General features: G+C 43.3%; 1 protein-coding gene across 1 annotated transcript in view; it reads right to left on the bottom strand.

Moving 5' to 3' along the window:
- TMEM233 (transmembrane protein 233) overlaps nucleotides 1-16975 on the bottom strand; it is a 46946-nt gene extending 29971 nt beyond the window's left edge. The window contains exon 1 of the mRNA XM_070386132.1: nucleotides 16699-16975. Within this exon, the coding sequence (XP_070242233.1) occupies nucleotides 16699-16884 (186 nt within the window). The 5' untranslated portion in view covers nucleotides 16885-16975. The remainder of the gene's footprint in view (nucleotides 1-16698) is intronic.
- Between the last annotated feature and the right edge of the window lie 1852 nt (nucleotides 16976-18827).

The following is an 18827-nucleotide window of genomic DNA, read 5'->3' as shown; positions in this document are numbered from 1 at the left end:
TTGACAGACCCAGAAAATAGATTAGCTGTTGCCAACAATAACTCATAGACTCAGAAAACAGATTAGTGGTTGCCAGGATCTGAGAGGAAAAGGGTTCGGAGAGTGACTGCTAATAGGCGTGGGATTTCTTTTAGGGGTGGTGAGAATTTATTGGAATTAAATAGTGGTGATGATTGTATAACCTTGTGAATACACTAAAATCCACCAAGTTGTACACTATATTGTTTTTAAAGAAACACGACCTAGTGACCGAGCTTTTGTGCATTGAGGGCTCTAGTGGATTGATGACGGGGCTTAGAGAAACTGGTGGGATCTGGCAAGAGATGGTGCTGGGGTTTACAATCAGCATGGGGGTGCCTGGTAGTTATCCTAGAGTCCACTGGAAGCAGAAGCCAGGCTTGCACATGTTAACAGAAGATTCGACTTTCGTGTGAACATGTGAGAAACATCTAAAAATACAGACAGGAATTCTGCAGAGCTGATTTAGCAGGGAGGGATAAAACGCCAGAGAAACCTGGGCTATTGTACATTAATGTAAGCCCCATTTAAATGCATAGGTCATTTACGCCCAGGGAAACTGGGATCCAGACAAAAATAGATCTTAGTTCAGGGACAAAATTAGCTTTGAGTAATTGCTCTAGTTTGCAATGAGGGCTGAAGGAAGAGTAAACCAAGAACTGATGCTAAGTCTGGGAGTGGGGTGGCTTGAGAGCAAAGCAAAGCAATGGTCTGTTAAGAGCTCGCATGTGACATTCCACTGGCTAACAGAGCCTGACCTTACTATTTTGTGGCCTATTCTGGGGTTCCTTCCCAGGGGAGTTAAATCCATTTTAACTGGATGACACAGATGTCATAGCATACGTCCCTGGAACACACAAAGCTTATTCCACCCCAGGGCCTTTGCACTTCCTGGCTCTGTCCAGGTCTTTATGAGGCTGGCTAGTTTTCATCTTTTTAGCCTTTTCCCATCACCTTTTATAAAGAAGATTCTCTTCACCACCTGCCCCCACTAATACTCCTCTCATCCTTCCCTGTTTATTCTCTTCACAGTGTCTATCACTCTGAAATGACTTTGTTTATGTGCTAACTTGGTATGGGCTGTCTTCCCCAAATCATACGTTAAGTTGTCAGAGAGCTGAGACCTCGACCGCCTCATCTGCCAAGCAAGGGACAGCTGTGGTTGTCCTGTGGTTCTCATGCAGACTGGATAACCTGTCCAATTTAGGGGCAGAGTAGATCCCTTTGACTGTGGATTTGAAGTGACATGCTCCAAACAACTTGTCTGTTTTCTGTGTCTTATTTCTTAACTGGTTCAGAATTCTCAAGGACAAGAACAGTGTTCACTGAGAACCTATTAGCTCAGAGATGTCCAGAACGTCAGCTGTATAAAGCTAGCGTGTATCTACATGGTCACCATTGTGTCTGGCACATAGTAAGTGTGAATGAATGAACTGTGAGGATCCCTGCCTGCTGCGTTCTACCTTTGAGAAGCCGTGGCTGAAATTTTCCCAGGTCCTATGGCTCCTTCTCTGAGGGTGTCAAACACACTCAAGTGATGTTTCTTTGTGTTGATTTGAAGCTCTACTCCCTCATCTTCTCCCAGATTTTCTCTTTGAACTTCAGAGCTAACTGCCATGCATCCGGCTTCCTGCTGTGGAGGCAGAGGCGAGGAACAGCCAGAAACAGAGGAGAAGGCTGGTGGCCCAGGCTGCCTCTGTCTTTGGCCATGCAGATAATCTATCTGCCACATTCCTACCTCCTGTTTTCATTCTAATTGATAATGGATCTTAGACTTTGCCCCAATCAAACACAAATGTGGAAGAGATTTTTAGGGGCTTGTGGGGTATCTGAGGGATGGAGCTGTCAGGGGAGTATAATCTCCTTGGTTCTGTCTCATCACAACAAAAACTTGAAGCGATGGATGTTAAAGCCCTCGGCACGTCACAGCTCTCAGACAGACCATGTTAATAGTTCTCAGACAAATCAGTTTTATTTAGAAAAAAAGGGGACATGCCGACCCAAAAGACGAGGAGAGAGGGAGTGCGTGTGTGCGCAGGCGAGGGAGAGAGAGAGACCCCTGGCTCTTTGGCTCCTCTTTTTATATGTTTTTTCCTCCCCCTAGGCCTGCCCTATGTAAACTGGGCTAGCCAGGAGTGCTGTTTGCTCCTACTGAGGTCCTCACTCGGGTCCTTGGACCTTCCTTTGATCTATTTTCACTGGCTTTTCCCTTCAGTTGTCTTTTAGCCACTGCCATTCTGGACTCCTGTTTCCTATTCTAACTACCTAACAGAGCCATCCTCTCTGGTGTCTGCTATTTCCTTCTCTTGATAGATCCTTACTGAAGAGACAGTGTGGAAAAATATTACAGATCACATGTTCTTCAAAAGCATGAATGACTCATCTCAGGAGCACCAGGTGCCCTCACTACATGGGTAAGAGAACAAACAGGTGGACTTAGCTATGGAAACCAGTATGGAGGTTCTTGAAAAAGTTAAGAACAGAACTACTACATGAGGGCTTTCCTGGTGGCTCAGTGGTGAAGAGTCCACCTGCTAATGCAGGAGACATGGGTTCTACCCCTGGTCCAGGAAGATCCCATATGCCTTGGCGCAACTAAGCCTGTGTGCCACAACTACTGAGCCTATGCTCGAGAGCCGGGAAACTGCCACTACTGAACCTGTGCGCCACAGGCGCTGACGCCTATGCACCCTAGAGCCTGTGCTCCACAGCAAGGGATGCTGCCACTATGAGAAGCCTGCACACTGCAACTAGACAGAGGCCTCGGCTTGCCACAACTAGAGAAAAGCCCGTGCAGCAGTGAAAAGCCAGCACAGCTAAAAATGAATGAAGAAAGAAAAGTATTTATCAATAAATAAAAACGTTAAAACATTCTGTATCACCCTGGTAGCTCAGCTGGTAAAGAATTTGCCTACAATGCAGGAGATCCTGGTTCGACCCCTGGATTGGGAAGATCCCCTGGAGGAGGGCATGGCAACCCACTCCAATATTTTTGCCTGGAGAATCCCCATGGACAGTGGGGCCTGGTGGGCTACAGTCCATGGGGTAGCAGAGTCAGACATGACTGAGCAACTAAGCGCAACACAGCACAGCACAGCATACTTGGAAAAAGAACTACTACCTGATACAACAATTCCACTTGTGGGTATATATCCAAAGGGAATGAAAACAGGATCCTGAAGAGACATCTGTACTCTCATCTTTATAGCAGCGCTAGTCACAAAAGCTTCTCCAAAGGACTTCCCTGGTGGCTCAGACGGTAAAGCGTCTGTCTACAATGCGGGAGACCTGGGTTCAATCCCTGGGTTAGGAAGATCCCCTGGAGAAGGAAATGGCAATCCACTCCAGTACTACTGCCTGGAAAATCCCATGGACAGAGGAACCTGGTAGGCTACAGTCCATGGGGTCGCAAAGAGTCAGACATGACTGAGTGACTTCACTTTCACTTTAGTCACAAAAGCCAAGATACGGAAGCAACCTAAGAGACCATCAACTGATGAATGGATAAAGAAGATGTGGTACATAAACACATACAATGGAACACTATTTGCCCCGAGAAAGAAGGAAATCCTGCCATTTGCAACAATACAGATGGTCCTTGAGGGCATTACGCTAAGTGAGATAAGTCAGGCAAAGAAAGACAAACACTTTATGATATCTCTTACATGTGGAATCTAAAAAAGGCAAAGTCACAAAAACAGAGGGTAGAGTGGTGGTTACTAGGGGCTGGGAGTTGGGGAACAGGAGAGACGTTAAGTGTACAAACTTGCAACTGGTAGACCAGTAAATCCTGGGGACCTAATCACAGCATAGAGATTATAGACAATATTGTAGTGTAAACATCAGACTCTTAAATATCTAAGATTTAAGAGACCAGATGTTAATTATTCCCACCATGAGAAAAGAAAATGATGTGACATTATAGAGGTGTTAACTAATGGTACAATGGCATCATATTGCAATATAGAAATGTATCATATCAGAGTAATGTACACTTCAAACTTCCACAAAATTACACGCCAACTAGATCTCAAAATTTTTTTTTCAAATAGGCATATGTTAGTGGAGGTGAGCTTTTGCTTAGGTAAAAACCCAGTAAAAATCAGAACCAAAATAACTAAACTGCTGATATTTTCCAATCATTTCCTTTGGGCAGGAACTGTGCTAAGTTCTCTATCCTTAGAAATTCTCAAGACTAGAACACATCAGAATAAAAAAACATTTGTCTTAAGTGTACGATGGAGTTGACAGTTTCAGCTTTATAGGAACAAATGATTTAGAAGTAGAACCACCTTTCAAGGTGGAAAAGAATTCACTTATTTACTATCACTCCTTCCCTCTTCTTGCTAAAGATTTGCAGTATCTTTAGGAAAATCCTTATTTCAGACTAGAAATAAGATCTAAACATTTATTATAGAAAAATTGGAAAAAGAGTAAAAACTTATTATAGTAAAATCTGAAGTTATAATAGCCAAAGGTTACCAAGATTTACCAAGTATCCTGCAAATATTAGGGCTTCCCTGGTGGCTCAAGATGGTCAAGAATCTGGGGAAGGGAGGTAGGAGGGGGTTCCGGATGGGGAACACATGTACACCCATGGCTGATTCATGTCAATGTATGGCAAAAACCAGTACAATACTGTAAAGTAATTAGCTTCCAATTAAAATAAATTTTAAAAAAATTAAAAAAAAAAAAAAAAAGATGGTCAAGAATCTGCCTGCAATGCGGGAGACCTGGGTTGGGAAGATCCCCTGGAGAAGAGATGGCAATCCATTCCAGTATTCTTGCCTGGAGAATCCCATGGACAGAAGGGCCTGGCAGGCTACAGTCCATGGGGTCGCAAAGAGCTGGATACAACTGAGTGACTAAGCACAGAGAACGGATAGGGATAAACAATGTTGTGGTTGTTGCAGGTGAACCGCGAAGGGACACAGCCATACGTATACATGTAGATGTGTGAACACTTTTAATTGATAAAGACAGCATCTTATTGTGTATACTACTTTATAGTCTCCCCCCCTTCATCTTTTACTTTCAACATTCCCCTGTATCATAAAAATTCTTCACAAACATGATTCTAAGAAAATATTCTATGTTTTAAATGAATGTATTATAATTTACTTAGTCACACTCCTCTGTTGGAATCACTATTTATCTCCATCTTCAATTTTTCGCATTTAAACCGCAACAGTGACAAATATTAATTAAGCAATTACTCTGAGCCAGGCACCATGATTCATGTTTATTAACTTGCTTTATAATTCATTTCATCACTAATGCTCAGATGAACATCTAATATATAATGTTATGCCTCTCCATTTAATTTTTTTAAATTTTAATCTCTTGGTGAAGCTTTATTTGTATAGATCTTGCTTATTTCCTATGTTTATTTCTGGTATTGAACATTTTATTTGCTATTTGTGACTATGCCAGTATTTTGATCTACTGAGTCACCGATACTGAAATCCTAATTTTAGAATGTGTCTTCTTTTCTTTAAAACATCTATTCCCTCTTTCAAAACCAGGCTCATCTTCACTATCCCTTTATCTCTGGTCCATATTTGGCCAATGCTAAGTAAGTAAGTTTTCTCCCTTTCAGTCTCTCTGCCTCTCTGTTCCTCTCTCCCTCTTCTCTCTCACACACATACACACTCACATACCTGTGCAAACTTAACATCAATGCCTAAACATAATCTGAGATACTTAAATGTCCAGGTGTAACAATTCACTTTACATAGATCAGTATTGTCTTAGATCCCAGACTCCTAGATAGCAAGTTCTAGGATGGATACGGGCATTCAGTGAACATTTTTAGTAATAATGCTTGAGTTTTCAGAGGACTCTGGAATTTGTTTTTATTTTGCTTGTGTCTAAGTTTTTCTGCCTAAAGGTGGTGCTGGGGATTCAAAGACTAGACTTTCAGATCATAAGGCATGTGTCCTCATCATCACCATTCATCCATTCAAGATGGTCTATCATCTTCTTGGGCTTCTGGGCTGTTGCTCTTCATAAATATCTTCACGGACAAGTGAATAATTGTCCTTTTGCCTATCGCTAAAATAAAACTAGAGAGAAATTCTGCCAGGCTTGATTGAGAGTATTACACAAATGCTTCTTATATGGATGGGGCAAGTCTATTCAAAGAAAAAGCTCTCAGGACATCAAAGCTGTGTTCCTATCAAAGGGCAAACCTAGCTATCTGATTTTAATGCTTCAAGAGGCCAGACTGTGAACTTTACGGTGGTGATGACCGTCATGTTTGACTTTTGTCCACTAGGGTCACCTTTGCAAGCCTGTTTCTTCATGGATAAGTGGAAATAACAGCTTTCTTGTGTATCTCCCTGGAATTTTGAGAAACAAATACAACTGTATCCATGAGAAAATGCTTTGAGAAGTAAATACTTACGGACAAATGTAATAATAATAATAATGGCAATACCACAGTGTCAAAATTATCTAGAACAAAGAACAAATGAAATTATCAGAAGAGGGAGGTAACTATAGGGGGTGTTCTTTAGTTTGGGGAATAGAAGGCATGAGATAAGGGATAAAAGAAACAAGAGAGTCAAGTTTCTGAATTCCATATGTAGGAAAAAAGATAATGAGGGAGGAAGACCATCAGCAAAACTCTGGTTAGTGAGATCCATTACAAATATGTGTTGAGAACAATATAAAAAAATTTAAAAATGAGAACATCTAAACAGATATTTCTTTCATACAAAGGGCCAACAGGCACATGAAAAGTTGCTCAACATTGCTAATTACTGTAGAAATGCAAATCAAAACTACAATGAGGTATAATCTCATACCACTCAGAATAGCCATCATCAAAAGGTCTACAAATAATAAATGCTGGAGAGTGTGGAGAAAAGGGAACCCTCTTACACTGTTGGTGGGAACGTAAACTGGTGCAACCACTATGGAGAAGAGTATGGAGGTTCCCTAAAAAATTAAAAATAGAACTACCATATGATCCAGCAACCACACTCCTGGGCATATATCTGGAAAAGATGAAAACTCTAATTCAAAAAGATACACGCACCTCAATGTTCATAGCAGCACTACTTACAACAGCCAAGACATGGAAGAAACCTAAATGTCCATCAACAGATGAATGGGTAAAGATGTGGTGTATGTAAACACACACACACAGATGTATAGATACAATGGAATAAAATATTACTGAGCCACAAAAAAGAATGAAATAATGCCATCTGCAGCAGTACGGATGGACCTAGAGATGATCACTCTAGGTATGTGAAGTCAGAGAAAGACCATTTATCACTTATGTGTAGGAGTTTTAAAAAATGATACAAGTGAACTTACATACAAAATAGAAAGAAACTCACAGACATAGAAAACAAACTTACTTACAGCTACGAAAGGGGAAAAAGACGAAAATTGGGAATCTGGGTTTAACAGATGCACACTACGGTATATAATACACAGAAGAACTATACAAAAAAGATCTTCATGACCCAGATAACCTGAAATGTGAAGTTAAGTTAGCCTTAGGAAGCATCACTACAAAGCTGGTGGAGGTGACAGAATTTCAGTTGAGCTATTTCAAATTCTAAAAGATGATGTGAAAATGCTGCACTCAATATGCCAGCAAATTTGGAAAACTCAGCAGTGGCCACAGGACTAGAAAAGGTCAGTTTTCATTCCAATCCCAAAGAAAGGCAATGCCAAAGAATGTTCAAATTACCACACAATTGCACCTATCTCACATACTAGCAAAGTAATGCTTCAAGCCAGACTTCAACAGTAAGTGAACCATGAACTTCCAGATGTTCAAGGTGGATTTAGAAATGGCAGAGGAACCAGAGATCAAATTGCCAACATCCATTGGATCATCAAAAAAGCAAGAGGTCCAGAAAAACATCTATTTCTGCTTTATTGACTATGCCAAAGCCTTTGACTGTGTGGATCACAAAAAACTGTGCAAAACTCTTAAAGAGATGGGAATACCAGACCACCTGGTATTTTAACTGTATGCAGGTCAAGAAGCAACAGTTAGAACTGGGCATGGAACAACAGACTGCTTCCAAATCGCTAAAGGAGTACGTCAAGGCTGTATATTGTCACCCTGCTTATTTAACTTACATGCAGAGTACATCACACGAGATGCCAGGCAGGATGAAGTACAAGCTGGAATCAAGATTGCCAGGAGAAATATCAATAACCTCAGATACACAGATGACACCATCCTTATGGCAGAAAGTGAAGAAGAACTGAAGAGCTTGATGAAAGTGAAAGAGAGTGAAAAAGCTGGCTTAAAACACAACGTTCAGAAAACTAAGATCATGGCATCTGGTCCCATCAATTCATGGCAAACAGATGGGGAAACAATGGAAACAGTGAGAGATTTTATTTTCTTGGGCTCCAAAATCACTGCAGATGGTGACTGCAGCCATGAAATTAAAAGACTTGCTTGCTCCGTGGAAGAAAAGCTATGATCAACCTGGACAGCATATTAAAAAGCAGAGACATTACTTTGCCGACAAAGGTCCATCTAGTCAAGGCTATGGTTTCTCCAGTAGTCATGTATGGATGTGAGAGTTGGACTATAAAGAAAGCTGAGCACCAAAGAATTGATGCTTTTGAATTGTGGTGTTGGAGAAGACTCTTGAGAATCCCTTGGACTGCAAGGAGATCCAACCAGTCCATTCTGAAGGAGATCAGTCCTGGGATTTCTTTGGAAGGAATGACGCTAAAGCTGCAACTCTAATACTTTGGCCACTTGATGCGAAGAACTGACTCACTGGAAAAGACCCTGATGCTGGGAAAGATTGAAGGCGGGAGAAGAAGAGGATGACAGAGGATGAGATGGTTGGATGGCATCACCGACTCGATGGACATGAGTTTGAGTAAACTCCGGGAGGCGGTGATGGATAGGGAGGCCTGGTGTGCTGCAGTCCATCAGTCGTAAAGAGTCAGACACGACTGAGCGACTGAACTGAACTATATATAACAAAGACCTATGATATTGTACAAGGAACTATATTCAACATCTTGTAATAATCTACAATGGAAAAAAGTCTGAGAAAGAATATATACATACATACACAGACACACACATATATATACACAAACATAAAACTGAATCACTTTTGCTGTATACCTGAAACTTTATTTATACCTCAATAAAAAAAAAAAAAAAGGACAAGATCTGATCAGGAAAAAAAAAACCAATTTTGCTGGGAAAAAGGTGGAGAGGTGGGTCTCTAGACAAGAACATTAGTGAGGGAACACTATTCTTGTTCTATCAACAGTGGGTCAACTCATTAAAAGGAGAACCAATGTATCACTAAGAACAGTATTTTTGTGTTCTGTGGTATATTAGCCTTAAAATCAAAAGATGCTTGGCAACATGCTTAGTAAATGCACCATGCTACATTTTTCTGACCAAGAGCCACAAGAAACAGTGGTTGGTCAAAGGTTTCAGGGGACTCCCAAGGAAAGGAAACAGTACACTTTTGCTTAACTTAGTATTTGTGTTCTCAATCCACCCCTCCCATATTCCTTACTTCTTTTAAAAAAATAAACTTGTTAATATTGGGCAGAACCGATTATTTGAGAAGAGTGGATTTAGAAAATCTGGTTTAATTCTTGAACTTGCAAAAATGGAAACTTCAGGTGTATTCAGGTTCCTGCACTGAAAGCATCATACTTCTGGAAAAGCAGCTTTGAATGGAAGAAGATGAGTTGAGAGCAGAAACCAATTTCCAAAGGTGGATCCATTGGCCTGTGGTCTGGGGATGTTGGTGGGTGCCAGACAAGCCAGGAAAACCATCCTTGGGAAGCAAGCCGTGGCTAACTTCTCAGCAACCCCTGGCATTAGCCTGACTTTCCTGGATGTTTTTCAAAAAAGTTTTGGCAGAAATGCAGAACACAGAGGGGAAGGGAAGGCAATCCTCAGAGATAAAGGTAGAAACACATTTAGGCCTCTGGGGCCATTCATTCATTCATCCATCCATCCATCCATCAAACATACGTTACTTACTAACCACGTGCTCAGCATTATGCTAAGTGCTGTGGCCAACAGTGCAGCTTCAAGAGGCTCACAGACACAAACTGGTGCAAAGAAGGAAAAGTACCCTGAGAGAAATCTATTCAAATTGTAGGCTGAGGGTGAGGGCAAGAGGGTAATCAAGAAGGACTTCACAAAGGAGGCGGTTTTTCGGCTGAACTTTGAAAGAGGAGTGAAACCTGCATTTTAACAAGCACCTCAAGTGGTTAAATTTTGAAAAGCACTGTTCTAGGATATGAGTCCTCCTACCTGGCCTTCTCTTGAAGACTATTTAAAGGTGTCTTCCAAAGTCACCATTAAAATTCATTATAAATCAGATGCAGTTTGCTTATAAATTCATGATAAACTGCACCTCAGCCATGGCATGTTTCACCAACTATTTTAACAGCTGCTGTTTTGTTACCTAGGCAATGTTTAACAACTCTAGGAGGGACTTTTTTTTTAACAATAACAAAAAACACCTTTACTATGTAAATTTTCAAGCATATTAAAAATCAACAGAACAATACAACACATCTACCCAGCTTTAACAACCACCCATTAGTGGCCAATCTTGTTTTTGTTATAAGAAAGTCATTATAAAATTTTATCAGTAAATTAAAGTGACATTCAAAATGTGTTTTCTTTTCTAGGAACACACAGATTAACATCTTGTACCTCTAATAATCTAGGACTTACTAGATTGAAAGGATCTATTGAAAGGACCCCAATAGCAGTTTAAAATCTACATTCCCAAATTCCAAATGTCAGTGGCCACCCTCTGCCACATACTGGGGAAACTTGTGAAAGTAGCCATCAAGGCAGGGGTTGCCTGGGCCATGTGCATATTGTCATCTGAAACCATCTTAACACTCTTCAGAGCTTCAAGTGGAGGAAATCGTAAGGAATAAGTCCCAAGTATCCATAATATTGATATTCTACTTCTTAGCTGACAATAATGTAGAAAGAGCCACAGAAAGAAGACAGAAATCAACTGAGGACCCAAAGAACTATAATACTTAGAGTTTCAACTTACAAGCGATGGCAAGCATCCTGGGTAAGCTACCTGAACCAGGATCTGTTATTTCCAAACTCTGCCTTGATCACTGAAAACAAACAAACAAAACCCCCAAACCCCACACAAGTAATAGCTCTCCTCTGAACCTATGAAAATCCAGTTGAAACCCAGTTTCGACGGACAAGCCCTGGTGGAGCCTGGGTTAGATAGAAAGAATATCCAGTTTGGTCTGTCTTTCATTCTGTGGATATTTACTTTCTTTTTGACCACAGACTTTGTCTTCTAGAGCAGGTGTGGTCAGGTTCTGGGCAGGGCTGTGCCTTACTGTGTCAGCCCATGACCAGATCATGGATTTTGACAATGGCTTCAGATCGATCATCCCTTATCAACTGCATCTTCTACTGGTTTATGAAACCTGCTGCCTTGTTTTGAGGATTTCTCTTTGCCTTTTTTGGGTGTGTTGGAGCTGTTTCCTTGATCTGTTGTCTTTATGTTCCCTGATTTACTTCCTTGTATTAGGGGAGCACATCCTCCCATAGCTTTCTAAGAAAAGGTATATGTCGGATTTCTTTTTGAGATCTTGAATGGCTGTAATTAATGTTTACCATTAGATCACAGCAGTTATTTATTCCAGTGACACATTTACTTGTCATTGCTTTTATTTTTTAATCAAATTCACTAGTCTCAATAAAAATAGAAAAAGCTACTGGAACAGGTAATGGCTTGTATCCCTAAAATATATGCATACTTCATCTTTAATACTAAATTCTAGCTGTGTTTTAGGTAATGCCACAAAATCATTTAAATTTTACTATTTAATTTCCACAACAGTACCTGACTTGGTACCCTCGCAACCCTTGTTTTACAGGATTAAGAAATCAAGCCTCAGAAAGGCTGAAACAGTTGCATGAGGTTACAGATGTAGCAAAAAGCACAAAAGGCTTTGAACCTCACTGTTTGGTACCTGGACAGACTCTGTGGGTGTGAGGAAGAAATTCTGTTGAAAGAAGGTTTATAATTCACCTAATTAAAATTCATTGGCTATTATATATTCATACTTAGAGTGACCAAATTGACTCACCTATGCAAAAGACTTTATCATATCATAAAAATGGAAACTTGGCATGGACTTGCTTTCGGTCTCTTGAGCCAGGTAGCAAATTCCAGCTACAAAACTAATATTAATAGATGGAGATCTCAACCGAAATTTGCCAACACTCTTGCAAGTTTTTTCTTGCAGATCTAGGAGGGGAGAGACCTTGCGGATCTTATTTATCACTTAATAAAGGTAAAGGAGTATACCAATGCCTGGAGTGTTAGTTGCTCAGTTGTGTCAAACTCCTTGCAACCTCATGGACTGTAGCCTGCCAGGGTCCTCTGTCCATGGAATTCTCTAGCTAAGAATACTGGAGTAGCCATTCCCTTTCCAGGGGCTCTTCCTGACCCAGGGATTGAACCCACATCTCCTACATTGCAGGCAGATTCTTTACCTTCTGAGAAACCAGGAAAGCCCAGGGAAGTGTGGAAGAGCCTGGCATTTAGTAACAGTGCTCAACAAATATTTGTTGAATGAACAACCAATCTTTCTCCAGGGTAAAAGTCATATGGACAGTCTCCACATTCCATCTTTCATATGGAATAAACAGATAGCCTGGAATGGGCGGGAGTACAATGAACGAGATCTTAAAACCACTCCGGGCTCTACTTCCCAAGTCGTGTACCCCATCTGTATGGAAGAGGAGTGCTATTTTCAAATCCACACGTGTAATATGGGATAGCAGTGATCCAGCCTGCAGGAAGTTCATGAGATATGTGTCCCTGAAACTGAGTATAGGTTTAAGTGTACTTTTTTTTTTATATATATATATTTTTTTATGTGGACCACTTTTAAAGTCTTTATTGAATATGCTACAAGATTGCTTCTGTTTCATGTTTTGATTTTTTTGGCTCTGAGGCTCCCTGACCAGGGATGGAAACTGCACCCCCTACAGTGGAAGGTGAAACCACGGGGACCACCAGGGAAGTCCCTAAATGCACTTTCAACAAATAGACTTTAATACTTGGGGAAGCAAAGGCTTCCATGTCCCTGCCTCTGGCAATGCTTGACCCACCAATGTTCTGACATGACAAGCCATACCAATTCTCTTCAGTGGTGAACTCCTCACAACCCCCAGGACTCCCTTAGTTCTGCCCGGGGATGGTGGAAAGACCACAGGTGCCAACAGCCTGAAGAACACTCTTCTCAAATGTGTATTTTTCAAAGAGGCTTTATGATTCCCTAGCACCTACTTCAACTTTGTAATTTGACAGAAGGCTTTTCAGACTTGATTTAATAAATAAAGATATTGATTGTTTTGAGATTCCTGGCTCTTTTTACAGTTCTGGGAATGAATTATATTGAGCCTTGTCAATATTCATGTCAGTTTGCATTATCTCCCTGTGTTTCTTGACTGGAGTGCTATTGATGTTTGGGGTGGGTCAGTTCTTCATTGGGAGAACAGTCTCTAGCATTGCAGGATATTAATATTCTTAGCCCTTCCCCCCAAATGCCTGTAGCGCCCCCAAATCACTGATATACAGGCATTTCCCACATAGTTCCAAGCACCTCCAGGGCAATGGCACCACTATTTAGTGCCTCAACTGATCACAAATTACAGATGACTGAGATTTGAAAATAGCCACGATTGAACATCACCAGATTCCCCAGGGAAAGCATACACCTGGCAGTCGGTCAGCCATCCTCCTCCTATGCACCCTTCCGCTTCCTCTTTATCCTTTAGAGTCTTTATTATGAAACCTGTCAAACTGAGTTCTGCACTGTTTCAAAGGGAAAGTGCTTCCAGTACCTTAGAGGGAGCACAATTTGGAGAGTGTAGGAAGCTTAGTTTGACGTTAGTTTGACGTTCTGTTTGTTTTCATACATGACATATGATGTTTCCAGGCTCCAAATCTATCCATCTGTCTGACAGTTATTGCCTATATCGAGTGCAACGCTGGTGGCTTAACACACTTTTACTCTCTTTTATCCTTACAACATTTTTGCTGCCTCTTAAAATGCTTTTTATATTCCCACTTTCTAGATGAAGAAGCCAACACTTTAAAAGGGTATACATAAAGCTGATCCACTTCATTGTACAGAATAAACATAACACTATAAAGCAATTATACTTCAGCAAAAAAAAAAGGTATGAAACTTGGCCAGTCAACTTTCTGATTCCAATATCTACTTTCTGACAATAGGATGGTCTCTTGCTGTAAATCTAGTGAAAAAAAGTTTTGCAGAAGGGAATGGAAATAGGAGGGCCAGAAAAAGGTTTCTATTCAAAGCACATAGAAGTCTTATCCCCCAGGACACAGCAAGTGGCATCATTAGCGTCCAACCTGTCACCACCAGCTGGAGCTCCAGCCCATCTCAGATGAATGTGGGATGGGGGGGGGAGCCTCTGCAGGCACTTTTCTACTTGGCACTGGGAAAGGAGTAAATCGGTTGTTGACTCATTAATAAACCAGGACAGAGTGTGGGCACCAATACCAGTCAATTCTCTGCTACCGCCTAGAGAATTTGGCTGCTACAACCTCCCCTTTCTGCTTTGCTGCAAAAAACCATCCCAGACCGGATATCTCAGAAGAGGAAGGAAGAGAGGAAACTGACCGGTTGGTCCTAAGGAAACTGATACGGTGGTTCCGGGGTTCCAGCACGGATAAAGTAGCAGGAGGAGAACAGACATTGTGACCCATTAACACCATTCATACATTCATTCACTTCATAATATTTATTGGGCATCTACCACCAGCCAGATTTTCTTCTAGGTGAAGCTACACCAACAAAAAAACAACAAACAAATACCCCTGCCCTCATTGAGCTTATATTCTAATGAGGGGACACAGACAATAAGCATATTAATACATGGAATAATATATTACACAGAAATAAGTACTCTGAGCAAAAAATTACAGGGAAGGGAGAACAGAGCTTGTGAGTGTGTGTGTGGGGGTAGGGAGGTTGATTTTAAAAGTGATCAGAGAAGCTCTCAGCAAGTGACATGTGAGTAAAGATCTAAGGGCACCACCATGCTGGGCCCTGTTCCAAGAGGTTCCCACTTTATCTCATTAATACAACAACCCTGAGAAATATGGCTATGATTATCGCAACTTCACAAAGAGGCAGAGGTGAAGAGAGATGCAGTGATTTCTGGAGATCATACAGCTAGTACATGATGGAACTAGGATTTGAACTCAGGCAGTCTGAAGTTCAGTGGCTGAACACTTGAATGTTGGTGCAGACAGCCTACAAATGTGGTATGAGAGGGCAAGCTGTGAGTGCAAATGAGGCCTCTGTGTGCACCTAGGAAGCCAGTACAGTGCCACCCATGGGCAACTGTGGGTGGACTTGCAGGGGGGAAGCGGGTAGAGGCTCTTGATCTTTACGGAGTTTACTGGGACTCTCCTGTCTGCGAGAGTCCGAGGCTGGGAAGCTGGGTCTGGCGAGGTGGGTGGGAGGGGGAGGGAGCTCGCTGCAGGGTTGTCCTGGGCCAGCTGCCCCAGTCAATAAGGTTAGGACCTCACCAGAGCTCCTCGCCCACCGGGGTTCTCACAGAGCTCCTACCTGGGCAGTTGAAGAAGGTAGTGCAAGTGAGCTCAGGAAGTAGCACCAGCTGCTTCTACTGCAGAGAGGCACAGAGTTCGCGGAGGCCAGCAAAAAGGACGAGCTGCACGGAGTGCAGGAGTTCCCAGTGCATTCCCGGGCCTGGAGGGGCGCCTGGGAGCCTTTGGGGGACGGCAGGAGAGGTGCAGAGAGTCTGACACGACTGAGCGACTGAACTGAAGAGAGGCGCAGGTAGGGTCCTGTGCAGCCAGTGAGAGAGGAACGACTACGTGCTGGGGTAGAAAGAGTAAGAGAGAGGAGACAGCGGCACAGGGTGCACGGAAGAAATGCCTGGAGAGGGAGCAAGCTCACTGGAATAGAGGGACCAAGAGGTGCGGAAGAGAGTGAAGAAGGGTCAGCTGGCGGAGGCAGAAGCACAAAGGAACTGGTGTCCCAGAGAGGGCTTACTCAAGTGTGGGACCAGGGATCTAGAAGACATTGGGAATCGCTTAGGGACCCTCAGAGAGTGGCCCAGGCGGCGCCCCAGGAGCAGCAAAGACAAGACTATGTGCTAAAAAATACAGACGGTGCTGCCTTTTGAGACCTGGAGCAAGGGAGAGAGAGGCAAGGAGGGCGCAGAGTCTGCGCGCTCAGAGAATGGGGCGCGCTGTTGCTGTTAGAGTGGTGCGCTTTGAGGCTCCAGAAAAAAAGGTTGAGAAGTGGATGGGCGCCCAAGAATGTCGGAGGAGGCGGGAGGGAAGCCAGAAAGTCCAAGGAAGAACTTGCTTGGGTTGGAGAGAATGCACAGCACTGCTGGAAGTGGAAAGCTGCCCCGGGGGAGGCTTGGTCAGGGTTCTGAGCACCACCGGAGCACAAATGAGGCGCTGATGGTTGGAGGGAGAGTGCGGAGAGTCTGAGAAAGGTGAGCAGAGGACAGAAAAGCCCCAGTGCCCCGGGCAGTGAAGAAGGGAGCGGTGAAGAGCGGAGAGTGTGAGGAGTCCCCTCGAGGGGGTCCTGCCGCTCGGGTCTTCTGTGCCTGGCTGCTGCGGGTCCTAATTTACTCACCATAATGGAGAAGACTAAAGCCACGATGTTGATAGGGTACGCGGGGCAAAAACACGCGACGATGGCAAGCCACAGGTAGTTTTGGGGCTTGGGCACGTCCTCCTCGGTCTTGTCATCGTCGGTGTTGGCCTCGGGACTGCTATCCAAAGCCCTCTTGAAGTCCGAGCTGGGAGCGTACTGAGACATGGGCGAGGTCGGCGGTGCGGGGAGGCGCAAGAGCGCACGGTCGGCGGCGCGGTCTGGGGCTTTGGCCGCAGGCTCCTGACGAGTCGCTGAAAAGCCAGTGGCTCGGGACTCCCGGGAGACGTAATCTCACCCCTTCTGCGCCTTCCACTTGCACCTGCCTGGGCTCAGGGACCTGGGCCAAGAGCCTCCGGCACCGGAGGGAGGGAGCGAGCCAGCGAGGGCGTGGGGGAGGCAGCGGGGGAGGAGAGAGGGAGCCAGCCAGCCTGAGAAACAGGGGAAAGGCACCCCTTGAGGACACACTCAGGGGCCATCAAGCAGACACAAAGACTTACAGGTTAAGAGTCTTACAGGGAAGGGAAAGGGAAGACCCTTTACATGGCAGACTAACTGACCTACAGGCTGAAGATGACCAGCTCCTCTTTTAAAGCAGTTGAATTTGAGTTCATTCAGCATCACAGGAGGCGACCCAACTCTATCCAGTTGCGCACCCAGCCCTACCCAGGAGGTAGCAGACTTACTACTTCCTCTTGACTTTAATGACTTACTTTCCCTGCTCTATGATTCTTTTTCTAAGAGTTTGAACACTGAGCCTCACTGATTTATCTTCCCCAACAGGTGGGCAGGGAGCAAGGTGCTCAGTTTGGGGCACCTAACATCACTGAGGGGGTGTGTTGACAGGCAGCGGGCACCACCCAGGCAGGGCCTATCCTGGTACCCTCTACTTTCTCCCAAGTGTGCCATCAAGGAGTCCTTCTCCTCTCCACTTTTCCACCTTGGAGGAGAGAGAAGCCGGTATATCTAACTTGTGCAGACAACCCAGGTGGTTACCTGGGATGGAAAGGAGAGAGAGGGATCCACTTTGGTAACTGGAGTGAAGGTAGCTGAGATAGATCAGCAGTCTGAGCAATTCATGAAAGATGGTATGGACCAGAACTGGGGCTCCAAACCAGATGTAGTGGGGAAATAATCACATCTGAGTTGAATGACCTCAGAAAAATTCCCTCACCTTGCTGACGGCCAATGTTTTCGTCCAAAAGAAATAACAACAACTGTGGAATAATGAGAGTCCCTGCCTCATCACAGATATTGTTAAATACTATGAGACTGCATGTTAAGTCAGGAGATTCTAAGTGTTCAATAAATTTTACCTATTATTAGGATGATATTTTCCCCAAATATAGTTATTATAGGGCTTCTCAGGTGGCGCTAGTGGTAAAGAACCCACCTGCCAATGCAGGAGACACAGGTTCAATCCCTGGGTTGGGAAGACCCCCTGGAGGAGGAAATGGCAACCCACTCCAGTATTCTTGCCTGGAGAATCCCATGGACAGAGGAGCCTGGTGGGCTACAGTTCATGGGGTCTCAAAGAGTCGGACACGACTGAAGCTACTTAGCACAGACACGTATAGTATCTCAAACCCAGTATCTCTTGCTGTAAACAATTCATGAAAAATTCAGCTAGTATGAGTTGGCAGGACCACAAAGAAATGCAAATAATTTTAGTGTGCACAGTCTCAAAAGCAGTTGCTCACACCATCACATGGAGAAATGAGATGAGATGAGGAAGCGGTATGCATTCACCAACTCAGAACATAAACTGATTGATGGTCTGGGATGCTCTCACTCATTGCATAGCCCTCTCTGATTTGAATATCTACCTCCCTCACTGGATGGCAAACTCCCTGAGAGAGGGAACTGCCTTGCTCATCATTGTGTCAACACTTGGCACATATCTATATTTTGTAATAAACATGTGCTTAGCATAGCTTTCTGGGTGAACATATGAAGATGACACATCACTTATATGGGGAATCTTAAAAAAAATGATACAAATGAACTTATTTACAAAACAGAAATAGATTCACAGACATAGAAAACAAACTTATATGGTTCCCAAAGGGGATAGCAGGAGATCCCATTGTGGGGGGAGAGATAAATTAGGA

This window comes from Bos mutus, chromosome 17, assembly GCF_027580195.1.
Source record: "Bos mutus isolate GX-2022 chromosome 17, NWIPB_WYAK_1.1, whole genome shotgun sequence".
NCBI lineage: Eukaryota > Metazoa > Chordata > Mammalia > Artiodactyla > Bovidae > Bos > Bos mutus.
This window is presented reverse-complemented; position numbering and strand designations above follow the sequence as displayed.